The 20,549-nt window shown below is 41.5% G+C and overlaps 1 protein-coding gene across 1 annotated transcript; it reads left to right on the top strand.

Moving 5' to 3' along the window:
- Positions 1-1,239: 1,239 nt before the first annotated feature.
- Positions 1,240-18,734, top strand: LOC123827696 (nuclear body protein SP140-like protein; the record flags this gene model as incomplete). The annotated part of the gene is made up of 8 exons (XM_045852138.1): positions 1,240-1,344; positions 8,784-8,926; positions 10,103-10,150; positions 15,914-16,029; positions 16,715-16,823; positions 17,124-17,201; positions 17,421-17,552; positions 18,297-18,734. Coding segments are annotated over 8 exons (809 nt in total), but the record flags the coding sequence as incomplete, so codon positions are not given.
- Positions 18,735-20,549: the final 1,815 nt, after the last annotated feature.

The following is a 20,549-nucleotide window of genomic DNA, read 5'->3' as shown; positions in this document are numbered from 1 at the left end:
CTGTTTCCTTGGATCAGGTGCTGAGTGGCAGACTCAGCATCCCTGTGGTGAAAGACTTGGACCAGGTCGTTTCATTCTCTAAGGAGGACTCAGGGAGCTCTGAATGACAGATATCATTAAGGTCTCCCTACCTCCCTTACCTTCCTAGATGTTTCTTCCTCAGGTGCCTGGATCTTTGCTCTTCCTTCACTGTTACGAAACTGGTGTGTACTATTCCACTGGCTCCAGCTTTATCTTTCTTTCCATAATCTCCTGCTATCATTCAGATTTTTCATCCAGAAAGGTCACACATAAAATGGAAAAGGAATTTCAAAAAAAAAACATGAAAGGAATTAAATCTGAATCATCTGGGCACTCCCAGGACTCCACCTTCCAGGCTGGTTGGGGAAAGAAGGAGGCATCATTGCCAGCAAGGGTCAGAGCAGAATCTAGAATTTCCACAGTTGGTCTCTATAACACCATTAATACCCACACTCACTTTTGTCCTGATCACAATGGAGGAAAAAGCTGTTCCCTTTCTGCCTTCTTGGGGACAGCTGCCTTCAGGGACCAAAGAACCATAACAGAGAAGTGTGTGGACAAGGGAAGATGGGGTCATAGACTTAGATGATCAGAGCATTGGGTGTAGCTTTTGATAAATGGCACACCATTGTCAGACTACAACTAGTCTAACCACCCTTGCAGTTTGCAGATTGTTTAGAGTTTCCAGAGTTCCCCTTTCAGCTTTAGAGAAACCTGTCATGGGGGAGAAATGAGGCAAAGCAGTGAACACAAACAACAGGCAGACACCATCTCCATTAGGTCACCCCATCACTGTCCTCTCTGCTCCTGAGTCAGAGCTCACACAGGAAGAGGCAGGTACAGTCTGGGATTTTGCCTCCAATGACCTAAGTCCAGAGAAATAGCACAGTTAGAGCTCCCTTCTACCAGGGCAGCACTGTCACTGTCACATAAGAATCAGGGGCTGACTGCATGGGGAGCTAAGACAGGTGTACTGATTGATGCCTGGTGTCTCTGTTAAAGCCTTCTGATTGTGGGGGGATTGAGAGGTGAAATCAAGGGAAACGTTCTGTGGGTATGTATGAAAAATGCCATGGAAAGAAAGGCTCAGAAGCTCTGAAGATGTGTGGAATACAGTTTCCTTAGTACCCTTATGACTTGTAGAAACAGTAACCACAAGGTAGGAAGTTCTCTGTGTACAATTATGAAATGAGACAAAATAAAAATCTTCTCTTTCAGGGGCAAGACAGCAGCTGGATGAATCTGTGAATTTTCGTGCTGAAATACTTCCTGTGACATGTGGGGAGATGATGGGGCTGTTAATTAAGAGAAAATTGGAACGAGGTAAGTTTCAAGATTTACTCTGATTTGCAACCACTCTGTGAAGGAATTGCATGAACTAATGGAATGACCCATGTGAATCTCCTGTCATTCAAGGAACTGAGGCTCCACTGTGGCTTGAAAGAAAAAAGAAGGATCCCTAAGATGATATTTTTACACATTAAGCAGTGCTGCATATCAAGTGCTCACCCCCATGTGCAAGTGCCCATGAGAATGCCCAAAGAACCAAAGAGAAGTGCAGGATTGTCAGTTTCTGGGTTCAAAATACTTCATTTTCTACTTTGAGTCAGATATAGCAGGGAAGAGGCCCGCAGCCTCCACATTCACAGCCTGTATCCCATCTGGGTAATCACCACCAGGACAGGGTGTTAGATGTAGTGAGGAGATCACAGAGTTTATAATCAGAAAACCTGATCCCAGCCTCAGCTCTGCTGAGAGTGACAGTGTGAAGACTGGGACCTTCCTGCACCTTAAACATCCCATCTAAGAAATTGATAATAATTACAAACTTGCTTCCTGCTCTGACTTTGAGAGTTCTTTTATATATGAATATAAAGTGTTTTGTGATTTTAATATTATAAAACTTAAGGCTTTTTGTCTATATGATGAACTTCATATCAGATTATTAAGATTTTATTTATTTATTTTTGGAGAAAAGGGGAGGGAGAAAGAAGGAGAAGGAGAGAAACATCTATGTGTGGTTTCCTCTCATGCATCCCCTACTAGGAACCTGGCCTGGACCCCAGGCATGTGCCCTGACTGGGAATAGAACCAACAACCCTTTGGTTCACAGGCCCGTGCTCAAACCACTGAGCTACACCAGACAGGACTCAGATTATTTTTAATATGGCTATGAGTACACTAATATGAATAAATGTTTTATCATAATAATTTTTTTAAATTTTATTTTAATAATTGTTCAAGTACAGTTTTCTCCCTTTTACTCCCAATCCAGCCCCTCTCCCAAACCTCCCCCCTTCCCTCCCTTTACCACCCTCCCCCTAGTTTTTGTCCATGTGTCCTTTAAATTTGTTCCTGTAAACCCTTCCCATTGTCCCCTGAATTCCCTCTTCTCTCTTCTGTGGTCACTGTCAGTCTGTCCTCTATTTCAGTGACTTTGGTTATATTTTGCTCGTTTCTTTGTTTTGTTGTTTAGGTTCCTGTTAAAGGTGATATCATATGGTATTTGTCTTTCACTGCCTGGCTTGTTTCACTAAGCATAATGTTTTCCAGCTCCATCCACACTGTTGCGAAGGGTAGGAGCTCCTTCTTTCTTTCTGCTGCATAGAATTCCATTGTGTAAATGTACCATAGTTTTTTGATGCACTCATTTACTGATGGGCATCTTGGTTGCTTCCAGCATCTAGCTATTGTAAATTGTGCTGCTATGAACATTGGGATGCATAGGTTCTTTTGAATTGGTGTTTTAGTGTTCTTAGGATAGAGTCCCAGCAGTGGAATTGCAGGGTCAAAAGGCAGATCCATTTTTTAGTTTTCTGAGGAAGTTCCATACTGCTTTCCATAGTGGTTGTACCAGTCTGCAGTCCCACCAGCAGTGCACTAGGGTCCCCTTTTCTCCACAACCTCTCCAACACTTGTTGTTTGTTGCTTTGTTTATGATGGCCATTCTTACTTGTGTGAAGTGGTATCTCATTGTGGTTTTAATTTGCATCTCTCTGATAGCTAGCGATATTGAACATCGTTTCATGTATCTTTGGATCTTCTGTATGTCCTCCTTGGAGAAGTGTCTGTTCAAGTCCTTTGCCCATTATTTAATTGGGTTGTTTGTCTTCTTAGAGTGGAGTCGTGTAAGTTCTTTATATATTTTCAAGATTAAACCCTTGTCTGAGGTATCATTGGCAAATGTTTTCCCATACAGTTGGTTCTCTTTTTATTTTGATACTGTTTTCTTTAGCTGTGCAGAAGCTTTTAATTTTGATGAGGTCCCATTTGTTTATTCTTTCCTTTATGTCCCTTGCTCTAGGGGACAAGTCAGTAAAAAAGTTTCTGCGTGAAATATCTGAGATTTTCCTACTTACGTTCTCCTCTAGGACTTTAATGGTGTCACGTTTTATATTGAAGTCTTTTATCCACCTTGAATTTATTTTTGTATAAGGTGTAAGTTGGTGCTTGAGTTTCATTTTTTTGCACGTGGCTGTCCAGTTCTCCCAACACCATTTGTCGAAGAGGCTATTTTTATTCCATTTTATGTTGCTGCTTCCTTTGCCAAATATTAATTGACCTTAGAGGCTTGGGTTTATTTCTGGGCTCTCTGTTCTGTTCCATTGGTCTAAGTGCCTGTTTTTATGCCAGTACCAGGCTGTTTTGATTATAGTGGCCTTGTAGTATAGTTTAGTGTCAGGTATTGTGGTCCCTTTACTTTTCTTTCTCAAAATTGGAGCAGCTATGCAGGGTCGTTTATGGTTCCATATAAATTTTTGAAGTGTTTGTTCTATGTCTGTGAAATATGCCATTGGTACTTTAATAGGAATTGCATTGAATGTGTAAATTTCTTTGTGTAGTACAGACATTTTGATGATATTAATTCTTCCAATCCATGAACACGGTATATGTTTCCATTTGTTTTGTGTCTTCCTTGATTTCTTTCCTGAGTGTTATGTAGTTTTCTGAATACAGGTCTTTTACTTCTTTGGTTAGGTTTATTCCTAGATATTTTATATTTTATTTTTCTTTTTGCTATTTCAAATGGGATTTTTTCCTTGATTTCTGCTTCTGCTGTTTCATTGTTGGTGTACAGAAAGACCTTTGATTTCTGGATATTGACTTTGTATCCTGCTGTTTTGCCAAATTCATTTATTAGGTCAAGCAGTTTTTTGGTGGAGTGTAGGATTTTCTATGTACCCTATCATGTTATTGGCAAACAGTGACAGTTTTGTTTCTTCCTTTCCGATTTGGATGCCTTTCATTTCTTTTTCTTGTCTGATCGTTGTGGCTAAAACTTCCAGTACTATACTGAATAGAAGTGGTGAAAGTGGACAGCCTTATCTTGTTCCTGATTTAGTGGAAAGCATTTTAGTTTTTGCCCAGTGAGTATGATGTTGGCTGTAGATCTCTCATATATGACCTTTATTATGTTGAGGAATGCTCCCTCTATTCCCACTTAACTGAGTGTTTTCATCATGAATGGGTGCTGTACCTTATCATATGCTTTTTCTGCATCTATTGATATGATCATGTGGTTTTTGCGTTTGCCTTTGTTTATGTGATGTATTACATTTACTGAATTGCGAATATTGTACCATCCTTGCATCCCTGGAATGAATCCCACTTGGTCATGGGGTGATGTTTTTAATGTATTGTTGGATGCGGTTTGCCAGTATTTTGTTGAGGATTTTAGCGTCAATGTTCATCAGCGATATTGGCCTGAAGTTTTCTTTCTTTGTTGTCTCTTTATCTAGTTTTGGAATTAGGATGATGTTGGCCTCCTAAAAAGAGTTTGAGAGTTTTCCATCTTTTTGGATTTTTTGGAATAGTCTGTGAAGGATAGGGGTTAGCTCTTCCATAAATACTTTGTAGAATTCTCCTGTGAAACCATCTGGTTCAGGGCTTTTGTATGTTGGGAATTTTTTGATTACTGCTTCAATTTCTTCTGCTGTAATTGGTTTGTTCAGGCTTTCTAGTTCTTTTTCATTGAGTTTTGGAAGATTATATTTTTCTAGGAACTTGTCCATTTCACCTAGGTTTTCCAATTTCTGGGCATACAGTTCTTTGTAGTAATTTCTTACAATCCTTTGTATTTCTGTGGTATCTGTTTTAATCTCTCCTCTTTCATTTCTGATTGTGTTTATTTGGGTCTTCTCTCCTTCTTTCTTGATGAGTCTGCTTAAAGGCTTGTCGATTTTGTTTATCTTCTCAAAGACCCAGCTCTTGGATTCATTGATCCTTAGAATTGTGCTTTTGGTCTCTCTGTCATTTAATTCTGCTCTGACCTTGGTTATTTCCTTCCTTCTGCTTGCTCTGGGCTGTCTTTGATGTTGTTCCTCGAGTTCTTGTAGATGTAGGGATAGGTTGTTTGCTTGGAATGTTTCTAACTCTTTTAGGTGGGCCTGTATCACTATACACTTCCCTCTCAGGACTGCCTTGGCTGTGTCCCACAAGTTTTGGGTTGTTGTGAGTTCATTTTCATTTGTTTCCAGAAACCTTTTGATTTCTTCCCTAATTTCATTCTTGACCCATTCATTGTTTAATAGCGTGCTATTTAATCTCCATGATTTTTAGTGTTTTGGGTTTTTTTCTCCCTTGGGGTTGGTTTCTAGCTTCAGTCCCTTGTGATCCAAGAAAATGCTAGGTATGGTTTCAATTTTTTTGAAATTGTTGAGGCTTGTTTTGTGTCCTATCATGTGGTCAATCTTGGAAAATGTTCCATGTACATTTGAAAAGAATATGTATTTAGCTTCTTTTGGATGGAGGGTTCTGTATATATCAGCAAAGTCCATTTCACCAAGGGTATTGTTCAATGCCACAGTATCTTTTTTGATATTTTGTTTGGAAGATCTGTGTATTTTTGATAGTGGGGTGTTAAAACCCCCCACAATAATTGTGTTGCTGTCAATATCTTTCTTGAAGTCCTCTAAGATTTTCTTTATGTATTTTGGTGCTCCTATGTCGGGTGCATATATATTTACAATATTTATGTCTTCTTGGTGGATTCTTCCCTTGAGTATTATGAAGTGACCTGGGTCTCTCTTTATGGACCTTTCTTGGAAATGTCTTTTGTCTGATATGAGTATTGCTACCCCGGCTTTTTTTTTCCTGTTATTTGCTTGGAAGATTTGTTTCCAGCCCTTCACTTTCAGCCTGTGCAGGTCTTTTATCCTGAGGTGAGTCTCTTGTAGGCACCATATATGTGGGGCATTGTTTCTTATCCATTCAGCTATTCTATTCTTTTGATTGGAGCATTTAATCCATTTACATTTAGGGTTATTATTGATAGGTACTTATTCATTGCCTTTTATGTACGAGTGTTCCTCTCTCTCTCTTTTTCTTCCCTTCCTTAAATCAGTCCCTTTAGCATCTCTTGCAGAGCTGGTTTGGTGGAGGTGTATTCTTTTAGGCTTCTTTTGTCTGGGAAGCTTCTTATTTGGCCTTCTATCTTGATTGAGAGCCTTGCTCGGTAAAGTAGCCTTGGTTGCAGACCTCTGGTTCTCATTACTTGGAGTATTTCTTGCTATTCTCTTCTGGCTTGGAGTGTTTCCATTGAGAAATCAGCTGTTAGCCTTATTGGGGCTCCCTTGTATGTTCCTTCCTGTTTCTCCCTTAATGCTTTTAAGATTCTCTTTGTCTTGAAATTTTGCCATTTTAATTATGTGTCTTGAGGTGGGCCTCTTTGGGTTCCTCTTGGCTGGGACCCTCTGTGTTTCCTGGATTTGTGTGACTTTTTCTCTCATCAAATTAGGGAAGTTTTTCTTCATTACTTTTTCAACTAGATTTTCGATCCCTTGCTCTTGTTCTCCTTCTGGTATCCCTATTATATGGATATTATTATGGTTCACATCGTCTTGCATTTCTCTTAATCCCTATTCATTCTTTCTGAGCCTCTTTTCCTTTTCTTGCTCTTTCTGGGTGTCGTTTTCTATTTTATCCTCTAGCTGGCTAACCCAATCTTCTGCTTCATCGATCCTGCTTTTCATTCCTTCTACTATGTTCCTCAGTTCAGAAATGGCATTCTTCATTTCCTCTTGGCCTTTGTTGAGAGTTTCTATTTCCTTTTTCATGTTTATATAGTTTGCAGTGAGATTGTTGTAGCTTCCCTCTAGTTTCTGATAGCTCATTGTGAGTTCATTGAATTTCCCGATAATCATTGTTTTGAACTCACTATCTGATAGTTGAGTTGCTTCTATTTCATTTAGCATTTTTCCTGAGGCTTCCTCCTTTCCCTTCACTTGGGGATTGTTTCTTTGTTTTCTCATTGTTTGTGGGTTTCTTCTCGTTAGCCTCTGTTTCTTAATTTGATCTGTTCTTGTTTCCTGTAATTATGGTGTGAACTTCTGTGGTAGAATACTTGTGAGATTCAGTGGTGCAGTCTCCTTCGTGTATCTTGGTGTTCACAACTTCCCCCTACTCTTTTTTGTGATCGTCTGGTTTTTCAATGATCGCAATAATTATTGATGTCCTGTTTTCGAAAATGTTTCGGTAACCTAGGCTACTTGCTCTGTTTCTCCACCGATCCGCAAGATACCCTCCTCTTCACAGAAGCCGAGAAACATACTGCCTAGAGTAAAGCCACCATCTTTTCCCCCTCTATCATAATTATTTTTTAAACAGCTTCCTTGAGATATAACTCACATATGTATAACTCACCATTTAGAGTGTAGATTTCACTGTTTTTTTTTTTGCTTTGTTCATTCACAAGATTATAAAACCATTACCACAACCAAATTTTAGAACATTTTGTCCCCACCAAAGGAAACCCCGATGCCTCTTAGCTATCAGTGCCCATCCTCGCCCAGGCTCATCGCCCACCCTAAGCAATGATTAATCTGTGTTCTGACCTATAAATTGGCCTATTTAAGCATTTTATCTCAATTGACTCACATAACATCTGCCTTCCTGTCACTAGTTCCTTCACTTAGCATGAAGTTTTCAAGGTCCATACATAAAGTGCCATGTCTTATAAGTCATTCTTTTTATTGTCATATGTGAGCCATAATATGGATATGCAATACTGCATTTAGCCTTCAGTTAGGGTTTTCTCATTCTTTGGCTATCATGAATAATACCGTTTTCTGTAAAGTTTTTTTGTGAATATATTTTTAAGATGATTTTTAGTATATGCCCTGGAGTGGAATTGCAGGATTACGTGGTAATTCTATGTTTCTCTTATTAAGAAAAAAAAAACGAAAAAATTTTCAAAGTATTGCACCAATTTAATACTCATCGGCAAAATCTGAGGGTTCCAATTTCTTTGCATTCTAACCAACATTTGTTATTGTCTGTCTTTTTTGTAGTGGCCACCCTAGTGCTTAGACTGTAGTATTTGATTGTGGTTTAATTCCCTTTTATCTAATGATAATGTTGTTAAGTATATGATAATTTTTTACATATCAGTTAAACTTTCTACTGATTAGTATCTCACAATTATTTTAGTATTAGCTACCCATGATTTCAAGGATGGGAAAATATCTGCTCAACAATGACAGTAAACTCAGAGAAAATTGTTGTAACACAGGACGTGGATGTTGCCTTAGTGCCATTGTGAGCTGCAGGGCCTCCACTTGAGATTTTAATTCAAAGCAGCAAATCTCCTTGGAGGGAACTTAAAAGCTAGAATTGTGGGTTCTGAAGTATGGAAGGGGAAGCCAGAAGCTTCTGCTATTGATCTTGAACCCAGATGGGTGACATCAGATCCAAAATGGTGGGAGGCCAACCTCTGAGCACTGAGGACAAAGAGGGGTCAGGATCAATGTACCCTGGTCTTACAGGAGCCACAAGGAAGTGCATAAGAACTGAAGATGGAAACTGGTTCACTCCCAGGGAATTTGAAATCAGAGGAGGCTACGAAAAAGCAAATAACTGGAGGAACAGCCTGACCTGCGGTGGAAAAACCCTAAAACAGCTGATGGAGGTATTTCAGTGACAGGGGGCAGAAGGTGTGACTTTCTTTGTTGTGGTCAAAGATGAGGTCACTATTTGCTTACCCAGTATGTGCTGAGTTGTGGCTGGAGCTTTGAGGCCCAAGACTTTATCCTTTTCACAGGAAGAGGTGCCCCACACTCATACCTCAGTACAAGGGAACCCATCCATTTGTCGAAGGGGCTCTGTCAGGGTGGCTGCAGGGGCTTGGAGGAAGGAAAGGTCATTCTGACCCAGGTGCTTACAGACAACTTTTGGCACTAAAAGAAAGAAGACTCTCTACAGTCAAACAACTGGGCAGAACACACTCCAGAGAAAGAGTGGTATAAAATCAGAACCACAGTTACCATGACTCCATGAGTTGAGGTAGATGGATTGTGTGTGATACAGCATAATCCATCAATTGGGGTTGTTTGCAGAGGGATTTAATGTCAGGCTAAAGAGTGTGAACTTGTAACATGGACAGCGCAGAGCCACAGAGTCTCCTCAGGTGTGAAATGACATATTTAAAACAGTGTTTCAGACAATGTGGGAACTTGAACTGACTTCACTGTCTTTCAGCCCAAGAAACGTATAGTCAACCTTCAAGGCTCAGCTCCCATGTCACTCCTGTCTGAATGTTCCCTGACTGACCTACCCTGGTCACCCCTTCCCTTGGCCCCCTGAACTCTCAAGTGAGGCCCTTCTCACACTGTCTTATTCTTATCCTTCTACCCATTCCCTTTGTATCTCTAGACCCCCGTAGGTCTAGAGATTGTCCAGAGGGTGCCCAACATTGTGCCCAACATTGTCCAGGTGTCTGACACCCTGTAGGTGTGGGACATGTGTGTTGGTTGAATAGCCATAGTGTGAGGAGGCAGGTGTGAGTGGCACTGATGGGAATGGAGAGGGGGTGAGAGGTGCCAAAGAGATTGTGAAGGAAAACCTCTGAAAAGTTATTTAAAAAACACAAAAGAAAGGGAAGAGTTTCCAAAGATGTATTTCTGGGTTCTGTGGATGGATCTAGAAGAACAGGTGAGGAGAGGGAGATGGTTCCTCAATTAGACACCCGGGCTTTGAGATGACAGTTGGACATTTGTGTAGAAATATTTATAAGGAGGTTGGAATGCCAGACTCACAAAACTTAAACACAGGCTAAGCATCAACTTGGATCACTTTTATCTTTCAGCTTGGATATATCCATCTACCTCCTACTACACGTGAAAGCAAAAAAAAGGTGATTATTACTTTATACTACTTCTTATTCATAACTGCTTTTATATGTACTGCATCATTTGTATGGTTTCTCAGTTGCATAATAACTTTGTTTCTTTTTCTCCTCTTGGGTGCCTTTATTTATTTGTGTACCTGTTCATGTATGTATGTATTTTGCATGCCTTCAGAGTTGCTCCATTGAACATTAGGTTGTATGCAGGGTTATCTTCGATTGTAAACCATTTCAGATGAGGATGATAAGGAGCCATCAAAATAGATCCCATAGCTGAGTGTTAGCTATAGATGCAGATGTTGTAAAGTTGTTAAAGTTGTAAAAGCAAACGTGATTCTGGAATACAGGAAAACCTTTCTTAATAAGGTCATAGGGTCATCTTCAAGTCCCTCCCAGATTTTTCTGATAAAGGTTACTATTTTCTAACTTTAATGAAATTTAATGAAGAAAAAGTTTGCTCTTCATCATCCAGATGAACCTGTCTAGTGGATCATCTATCTTGGGACACATATGAAACCATGTACTACTTCATGAGATAGGAAACTGAGAGCCTATTTCTTCTCTGATTACTTACATAGTCATTCATTCTTCAATAAAACATATACACAGACAAATAAAATTCCTTCTCAAGCAGAAATTATTGCCACATTTTTCATCAGGATGGTGCTGTTGGGGAGGGACCCTTGGGAGATAGATGCAGGTTAAGTGAGGTACAGACCTGGAAAATTGTTTACTTTGATGCCCTCCTTTAGCTCCACCTCAGGGTCTGTACAGGCCTCCTATCTACCAGTGAAAGTGATTTCTCCTTCTGTGGAAGAAGGCTATGGAGGCAACAAACACAAAGGTAATATGAATGCAGATCCTGGACAAAGTGGTAGTTTTTACAACAGTGGGTATGAATGAGAACTTGAGAAGCAGGGGAAGGTGTGAGGTGCCATTCTCACACACTACAGGTAGAAATGGCTGCCCAGGACATTCACAGAATTCTACTTTAGCTTATAAAGAGCTGGCCACTGGGACTTCATATAGCACTGGGAATGTGAGGTCTAGGCATTCACATTACCTGATGATCTGGGTCTTTTAAAACCCCAGATATTGGGACATTTCACCCACTGGGTTTAATAAAGAGAAATTACTGTTGGACCTAGTCAGTAACTACTGTAAAGTTTCTATCATTCTCCATGTGCCTAGAGTTACTTTATCTGGATTACCTGAAGGAGCTAGCAGCTTCCTACCCACAGGTTCTATCATTATACATGGGCACAACACTTTGTAGCAACCAGGTTGAATTTTCCATATATTTTGTGTCTTTTCATCAGGAAGCAAAGTGACTCAGATTGGCAGATCTCAGGATGCATTTCTACCTTGATGGATCCTTTGTATCTCCTAGAACTTCTCTTGTTGACGGAGCCCCTGGTTCCTGAAAACTTCAGTGTGAATTTTGGCACCACACAACAGCTTCCTCTCATCAGATGAGGTCCACACATACTTTCTGGTGATAGCTGCTATGTGTTTTCATGTAATCTGAAATAATCAACCAGAACAACTATTTATTATATGCTAATATTTGCTAAAAAGATAACAAATGTTCTCTCTTCCTAAGTGAAACCATACTCATTTATTTACTCATTCAAAATAGTTACTCAGTGCATAGAAATGCCCAATGTCCATACAGAATATTGAAATCATGTCCCTGAGTTCAAGGATTGTTTCAAATTCAATTATCCACCATGTAAAAAATAACTGTTGGAGAGCAGGGACTCTAGAGTACCCAAGAGACAGGCTGTGACATGACCATTTCTCAGGTCACTTATCAGAGGACCACACTAGTCTGTGACCTCTCTGCCCTGGGTGGAGATAAAACCTGAGGCTGCCTGAAGGGAAAGAGGCCAAGTCATTCTAATGAAGGTACAAAAACACTGCAAGTGTAGTGTACAGAGCTTAGTTTCCTGTGAAAAGCCAGTCAGGTGCCATCTGGGGATTTGGATGAATGGAGAGGGGTGTGACCTTCTGGAAGAAGAATTGGAGTACAGAGGACCTAGGATTCATTTTATCATTAGGCTGGTGTCCTAGAAGAATTGTAGGAGCTGTTGGACTTCTCTGGGACATGTGCATGGTTCCCAGGACCCTGGATAAGAGATGGCAATCCAGTGGTTTCTGTCATACTGCCACTAACCAAGAGGCTGTCAGGAGGAGAAGGCAACTGTTCCAGGAAGAGTACTCTCACTCCTGTTAATAAGAATGTTTCCCAGGATAGATATTACAGGCCAATTCAACAATGCCTTATAAGATTCCCATGCATTAATAACCACCCTGGCTCAAGCTAAAGCTCAACGTAGGCTGTACTGGAATCACCTGAGGACCTTTGGAAAATAACATTGCTTTAGTCCCACTCTACACAAAATTTTGATTTCACCGTTCTAAGTTATCACTTTGACACTAGAATTGTTAAACAATCTTCAGATAATTTTTATAACAAGTTACTCATTCTAAAATTAAGGAAAATGCCAATGCTTAAGCCCTACTCAAATCAATTGATCAGAATCTCTGATATTGGAACCAGGACATTATTTGTATATATATATACAAAATTTTATATACTGTCCTTAGACAATTCAAATGTATGGCTGGGCTAACAAAGAAAGAACAAAAGAAATAAGAGCTGGTTTTGGTTGAAATGTATGAATGCAAGATTTTTATGCACTGTTTACATTTATTATTTCCTTGTTCTCCTGAGAAGAGGGTCGCCACTTTCTGGAGAGGATGATGGTAATCTGAGAGTCGCTACAGTGAGGAGAAGGAAATTATCCCTTGGCTTTCATGGTGGAGCAGTCTCAGCCCCCACTGCGCATGTGATTCAGGATTCTCCCAGAACACTGAATGGCAGCTCTTGGCAAGATGTCATTTGGCACTTGCACTTACTCATATATGGATATAAAACAAATGACCAGACTCTTGATTCTGGGAAAACTTATCACCCAAAATCATAGAACAAGTTTCAAAATGATTCTTACTGACTTATCATCCTTTATTATTTTCTACATTCTGAAAAATAACATAGCTATATTCCAAAGTACTCTGCCCAGTGATTTCAAGAAGGACATTTGTGATCTTTGTGTGTTGTTATTAGAGATATAATACAGACTTTGAGAAACAGACCCCTCTTTTGTGTATTAAGTTGGAACCATTCTTTAGGGTCTCAGCTTCCCTGTTTGCAGTGGACCCTACAGGGACAATGGATTTAACAACAACAACAAAAGCTTATGTTTTACTGTGAGAACAAACAGGGATAGATTGGATTTGGGACAGGAGCAAGAATATGGACTCAGAATGGATTCTCAGGTTTGTGGTTGAAGGTGCATGTTTTATGAGATGGAAGCACCAGGAAAGAGCAGGTAGTGGGTTGGGGAAAGAGAATACATTATGTTTTGACTGGATAAGTTTGGGGTGTGATTTAGGGCCCAGGAGGAGATGCTGGTGAGCACAGGGATGTACACAAAGGCAGGAGGCAGGGTGGACATAGGGGCACTAGAGACATAGTGATGTAACTGCGGATTTGAGAGTGATTTAACCATCTGGGGCCAACCAAATGGCCAAAAATGGTAACCTGGAGTATTCTTTCTAAATGTTGGAGGAGGAAGACTGAAGGTAACGCCAAACATATATGAGTCAAGGGAGTAACCCCAGGAGAAAGACAGCACAGACCATATGTGTTTGGAGAAAGCAGAAGGGTCTCAATATTGAAAGGTGGAAGCTGTCATTCCTGCCTCTTGCTCTTCAACAGCCCACTTCCCTCCACCCAGCACTCATCAATGGGAGGGCCAGTCCCCAAGCCAACCTCGTTTGCATGACTTCAGATGGTCACAGGAGGTGAAGAATTTCTTCAGCAGACCATGGGATAGACAGTATGTTTCTACCTGTGAGAGAACAACCTTCAAGCAGTTCTCAAACTTCTTGATTTTCTCAGAAGGCAGAACCAGAAAAGCAACCATGAGCTTGTACAGTTCCTAAAAGTTCATCCCCATCTATAAATGCTGCTTTTCATTCTTTTTGAAGAGGGTTTCTGCTTTAATCACCCCCTTCTTCACCCTACTTGTGAGGGAGATATATCCACTAGACATTTGGGAGGAGATGGCAAATAATAACATCTGTCACAGCACAGTTGGATGGACAGGTGTAATTAGTCACACCTACTCCCAAACTGAGAAAGGAAGTCAATACCAGACATGCAGGCCTTACCAAGATCACCCCCAGGAACCAAGTGACCAATGAGGGGCTGCAGAGTGTGGGGTGGCCCCCTGGTTTCCATGGCAAGTTGTGGCTGGCTTGTGTCAAAGATTCCATGGCTCACAGGGAAGTGAAACCTGATATTCCAGGATGGGCAGGATCAGTGCTGGTCCCTTGACAAGGAGTATTATTTAGCTGTAGGACCTTATCCAGGGAAATAGAGTAGGGAGATGAATATGGAGGAAGGCTGTCTGAGGCCATCTCAGTCTTAGCAGATGTCACAGCAGCACCTGACATTGAGCTTTAATATTATTTCTTACACTATTTTCTTCATTAACAAAAAGCTCAGTCACAGGCCAGTTCCTTATCAGGATACACGTGCTTGTATAGAACACAGTGTATCTTCATATCTGTTGTGCAAATTTATTTGGGTTTAATGAATAACAGTCAAGATTTGGATGAAAATATTATCAAATTTTATGTTCTCTAAGTGAAATTAAATCTGCTTAAAAGACACATATTGAGAGTGGAAAGAAATCCAGTTTCAGTTGATTGTGCATAGGTTGGGAGAGCACTCTCCATTCTGTTTAGGCACAAAGCACTTGTCCCACTCCCTGGACACTCAGAGATGAAGGCTCCATATCATACATGCCATGCTGAGTCACAGGGCATCTTCCTCAGGCTTCCAGAATCAAAGAGCTCCATCTTCCCGGGCAAGACATGGTCATTTGTGTCCATGACCTTTCCAACCCAAAGGCACTGTCACAGGGCCAGAGGCCCTCCAGGCCCACAATCCATAGTGCAGAGACCCCTACCAGGCCCTTCAACTCAGGGGGAGCCTACAGCCAAGAAAACGGGACGTTTATTCCACCTTATTGATATCCCAACATACCACCTTTCCATGATTCATTTCAGGCATTGTGTGTAGGCATAAGGATTTATCACTTTGTTTCAGAAACCTGGTTTTTCTGCAAGGTAATAAGATGATTCAGATTCCCATGAAATCATCCTCTTGTTTTGTTGCCTGTCTTGCTGTGTTAGCATCTCTAGTTTTTTTTTATCATTTTATTGCTGTTCAAATACAGTTGTCTGCATTTCCTCCCCACTACCCACCCCCTCCCCACACTGCAGCCAAACCGACTTCTATCCCTTGCTTCCACTATCCCGCTTGGTTTTGTTCATGTGTCCTTTATAGTAGTGCTTGAAAACCCTTCCCCCACTGGGCCCTCCCCCATCCCCTCTGGCTATTGTTAGATTGTTCTTAATTTCAATGCCTCTGGTTATACTTTGTTTGCATTTTTCTTTTGTATTGGATCTCTGGTTTTATCAGAAAAAACTCCAGTCTGGTCACACAGGCCCCTCCTTCTGAACTTCACAGCAGACCAAGAATTCCTCTTCTGACACCTCCACTCCATGCTGCCCCTTCACAGCTCACAGAAACACATAAGAGTCCCTGCAGGCTCACACAAAGACCATGAGTCCTAGATTCCCACAGTGCTTGTCATCAGGGGCCCATGGGAATGTGGACCTTATTTCATCTTCTAGGAGGAAAACTCAGGCAAATGCAAGATCTGCCAGGATGGAGGAAAGCTCTTCTGCTGTGAAAATTGTCAGAGCTTCTTTCATGGGGACTGTCACCTCCCACCTGTGGACACAAAGAGGTTTGTGAGATGCAGCCCCCTGTCTCCTTTTAGAGACCAATCCTCCTGCCATGCACACTCCCCCTGTGAGGTTCCTCCTTGTTTCCTGATGGGGACAGAGTGGGGCTGGAGGTACAGGGTCCAGCAGTATGATCCTGGGAGCTGCTGAAAGAAGCTGGCAACAAGAGGGTATTGTTCTCTTCTCTCTTTTGGGGAGGAGGGACTAGGGACTAGGTTCTTCGCCAACACAATGCTACTGTCCTTTCCAGAACTTTCCCAGCACAGACACCTTTTTATGGGAGTGGTTATGCCAATCGTTTTGTACTCTGGGCTTATTCAGAAAAGGAGGAAAACATGCCTGGTTTCCTCATTTCACTACATTCCAACTGGATGATGAAGGCCTAAGGTCCCCATGGGTTAAGGTCCAGTCTCTGGTGCTCAGGTTGATGGTCAGGGCTTCCTGTGCTACCAGCAGCTCAGACAAGAAGAGGAGAGCCCACTACCCACCCTGACTCAGCCTTCCACCCACTCACCCCCTGTGGTTACCCTCTATGGGTATCACATGAGAATTCTGCGGATGCCTGAAGATGTCCCCTTCACCCCCAGTCTGTGCCTACTGGCTGTTCCTTAAAGAGAACAGTGACAGCTATAGTGATGGTGGCGTTTTCTGAGCTTTGCCCTTTTTTACTTATATCTGACATCTCAGGAACGGTTGGAATTGTACCTTCTGCACAGTAGAAACTTCTTCACAAAGTCTGCAGTTTTATACGGAATCTGAGGTCCTGGTGAAGCAGATGGATCCTGGGAGGAAGTTGGTGAGTTGAATGTGACCCCAAGCCTTTTCTGTTGTGCTCACATGTAAGAAGTCAGTCAGTCACAGGATGAGGGGGAGGGTGTCAAACGATGCCTCCTCTTCTGAATGTGTCTCAGCCACACTGAAAACTCACCAGAAGCTATATGCAGGGGGGAAAAACAGTCATTACTTGTTAGCATCCAAGAGCAATACCAGTGTGGGGAAACTTCCAGAAGACTGATTGGGTTTGCGCCAGTCAGGGCATGCCTCTGGGCGCATTCTCTCCAAGCTGTTTTTCATTCACTGACGCCTTCTTTTGCAGAAATGTGAGTTCCTGCTCTTAAAGGTCTATCAACATTTAGAGAGCAACATTTTCCCAAATATTCCACGTGGAAGTTATGTGAGTAACAGCAAAAAAAACATCAATGCCGACCACCATGATATTCCCTGACCTTCACAGGGGCACTTGTGGGATTTATGCTCTGAAGCCGCTGGGAGGGAGAGCATGGGCTACTTTATCATTACCTTGGATTTCTGCTGGATTTGATGGGAATCCACAGAAGACATTGAACTCTGTCAAAACTCTCCATTTGATTGCTATTGGTATATTTTTCACCAGGTTACAAAGGCTTCTCAATACATAGGGAAACTTAGGGCGTTGGACACAATCAAGAAGAAACTAATCATGAATAAGTACTCCAAAGTGCAAGATTTTCTGGACGCCATGAACAAATTTTTTCAGGACCCCAGGGTAAGTGGCTCCCATGCATTCATTGCATTTTCTTTCCATGAGTTTCTCTGCTCTCATTTCCTGGTGCTGGGCATTTTTTAGAGTTTCCCTCAGATTTTAGGATCAGCCAGTATGAGCAAGAGTTCAGGAAGTGAGTGGGCTTTTACATTAAGGATTTCAGCTCACCAAGGAGAGGAACTATGAGTGAGAAGGTGTGCCTGCTTCCAGAACCCCTTGAGAGCTTCAATGAAGGCAACAGGTGCCCATTGAGAACAATCACATCCTTCTTCCTCCACACCTACAAAGGGGACTACATCCTAAAGTCACGTTATTCCTCTTACCTCTCCCCATTTATACTTACTGAGACCTTCCAGAAGTCACAAAATGCAGAGTCTTTTGCAAGTGACTCCCTATATAGTTAACAAGGGTAAACAAAGGGGAATAGAAGTGTCAATGTGAAAGGAAGACCACTGGTTGTACTTAGACATCTGTGATATTTAATTGTTTCTAGGATCTTCGGTTGCTTTTCTAACTCTCATTTAAAGAGACAACCCAAACCTAAGGAGTGAGAGTCCTGAAGTCTAGTAATGATTTCCCATTTCTGTCTAGTCATCAAGAAGTAATCGTTATTTTACGAAACAAGTTACTCTTAGCTGTGTGTATTTTTAAACTTAACCTGGTTAAGGGTCCTGATATTCTCAGTTGCAAGGTGTCTAAATGACAGTGATAATGAGTATCATTATTTTTGTCTGTTTTTTCTTGTAGTGTGAGAAATTACACTTAAACCAGGAGGAATTTATGAAGAAATTCAAAGAGGTCTTCGCTATTAAGGAAACAAATTAGAACAGTGCACTGGTGCAGTGCATGCTGTTGGCACCCTGAAACATCACACTGCTTTCTGGCACATTTCTTATCCCCCTGCTGCTATGAGGTTGGCTGCTGATGCCACCTCTCCCCAATGTATTGCTTTGGGCCAAATGGAGCCAGATTCACCTGAATGTTATATCTCTGTGGCCTAGGGGGTGGTTCCCACCCCAAGGTTGAACCAACTATGTTCAGTGACTCCATGTCCCCCAGGGACTGAGGCTACAACTATTGTCCAGCTATGACCATATCCTTGCTTAGCTTTCTCCTCCATGGTATCCTACATCCCTTACACTCCTCCTCCTGAGAGAATCCTCACAATAAATCACATAATCAAGAGACTTTATCTGCGGCTTTGCTTTTGGGAGCCCACCTTAACATAATGGTTTTAGCAAGCCATCCCTTAGGCATGGAGTACTGAGTTGGAAGGCTGGCTAGACAGACAGTTCCAGGCAGAATGTAGATAGTACCTGGGGTGCTCAAGCAGTGTGGTTCCAAAAACATTCACCTTCAGTAACTGAATGTGATAAAGGGGAAGATGTATACTACCTGATACAATTGTCTAGCATTCACAAAGGGAGAAATAGCAACCATAAGAACTATATAATTTGGTGCCTATTTCTAAACACCACTAATGTCTTAAATATTGAGTATATGATGGCTTAAATGTATTGGTTATCACCTACAGCTAGAGAGCAGGCAGTGAGAAAGTCCTAGCACAGCCCCTAATTTTAAGAATGATACCACTTCAGAGAAGACTGAATTCTAAGCTCAGTGTGACCTCTTGAGTAAAGTCAAGGCGTGATAAAGAAAGCATGAAGCGCTGAAACTCAGAATGGGGTTTTCTAGGTAGATGCACGTGAACTCTGAACTCAAGACCCCTCTGATTCCACAGACTTCAAAAGTCGTCCCTTGTCCTTATTTGTAAAGACCCTATCATATTCCCATTTAAGACTATGCACAGTTCTCTCAGCATAACACAACTAGGAATATAAGAGATAAGACTGCTAGGTGAACAATTCAGCAGAACTGCAGGACTAGGAGATTTGTGTGGGACTGGATCCTGGAAAAGCAATGTTACAAGGTACCACTGATGGGCAGTGGAGGCTACTGATACACGTACACTTTCCTGTGCCACACAGATTAATTTTCCAGATCAGTTCCAAAGGAAATGATTCTTGGTGACTCTTAGTGGCTGCTATAAACCACAGTGAACACTAGATAGAGTGAAAGGAGGAATACTAGACTTGCCAGGGCCAGCAAAATGGAGTTGGGGCACTCAAAACACTTAGGAAGATGGCACAGCTCTGCTCTCTACAACTGGAAAACCCATCCTTCAGGTGACTGTGTTCTCAGGAGGCCTCCGAAACACCACCTTAGTGAGCATAAGGAATGCACTGTTAAGAGGGCACCTGCATCCTTAAGATGATCACGTGGGACTGTCGTCTGTAGCCTGGAATAATGTAGAATTCAGGTACAGAGCTGGATTTCCTTGTAGCAAAGGAAATGATAGCATTTTACAGTAATTTAAGCTATGTGACAGCACTAAATTATCAAAGAAAGATGACTAATCTCCATAATGAGCAGCAAGCTTAGAATGACAACCAGGGACCCTGACCCATAGATGTCTAAGGGTATAGCTCATAGAAGATGGTGTTCTCACAGGCAGAACAGAGCAGCCAACAGGGTATTGCTTCATATATCTCACCAAAAAATATTTTTAAAATATATTTATTTATTTATTTTTTAGAGAGGGAAGGGAGGGAGAGAGAGAGAGAAACATCAATGTGTGGCTGGGGCTCATGGCCTGCAACCCAGGCATGTACCCTGATTGGGAATCGAACTTGCGACACTTTGGTTCGCAGCCTGTGCTCAATCCACTGAGCTACGCCAGCCAGGGCCCAAAAGATATTTTTAAAAGATGATCAGATGGTTCAGGTGCTACCTGAAAGAAAAGAAAACATTCGTTGCCTCCTTTCCAGACCTCAGCCAATCCTTGCTCCAGAGGCTATTGTTGGAAAGGAAGGCAGTTTTTATCAGAAAGGAGGATGCAAATGTACACAGTAGTAATTTCCTGAGCTCTTCCCCAAAGGAGCCTATGGCCATTCACTCAAGCAACCATATTCAAAACAAAGAAAACATATAGAAATTTTA

Source organism: Phyllostomus hastatus, unplaced genomic scaffold (assembly GCF_019186645.2).
Source record: "Phyllostomus hastatus isolate PE091 unplaced genomic scaffold, TTU_PhHast_1.1 phas_contig_860, whole genome shotgun sequence".
Lineage (NCBI taxonomy): Eukaryota > Metazoa > Chordata > Mammalia > Chiroptera > Phyllostomidae > Phyllostomus > Phyllostomus hastatus.
This window is presented reverse-complemented; position numbering and strand designations above follow the sequence as displayed.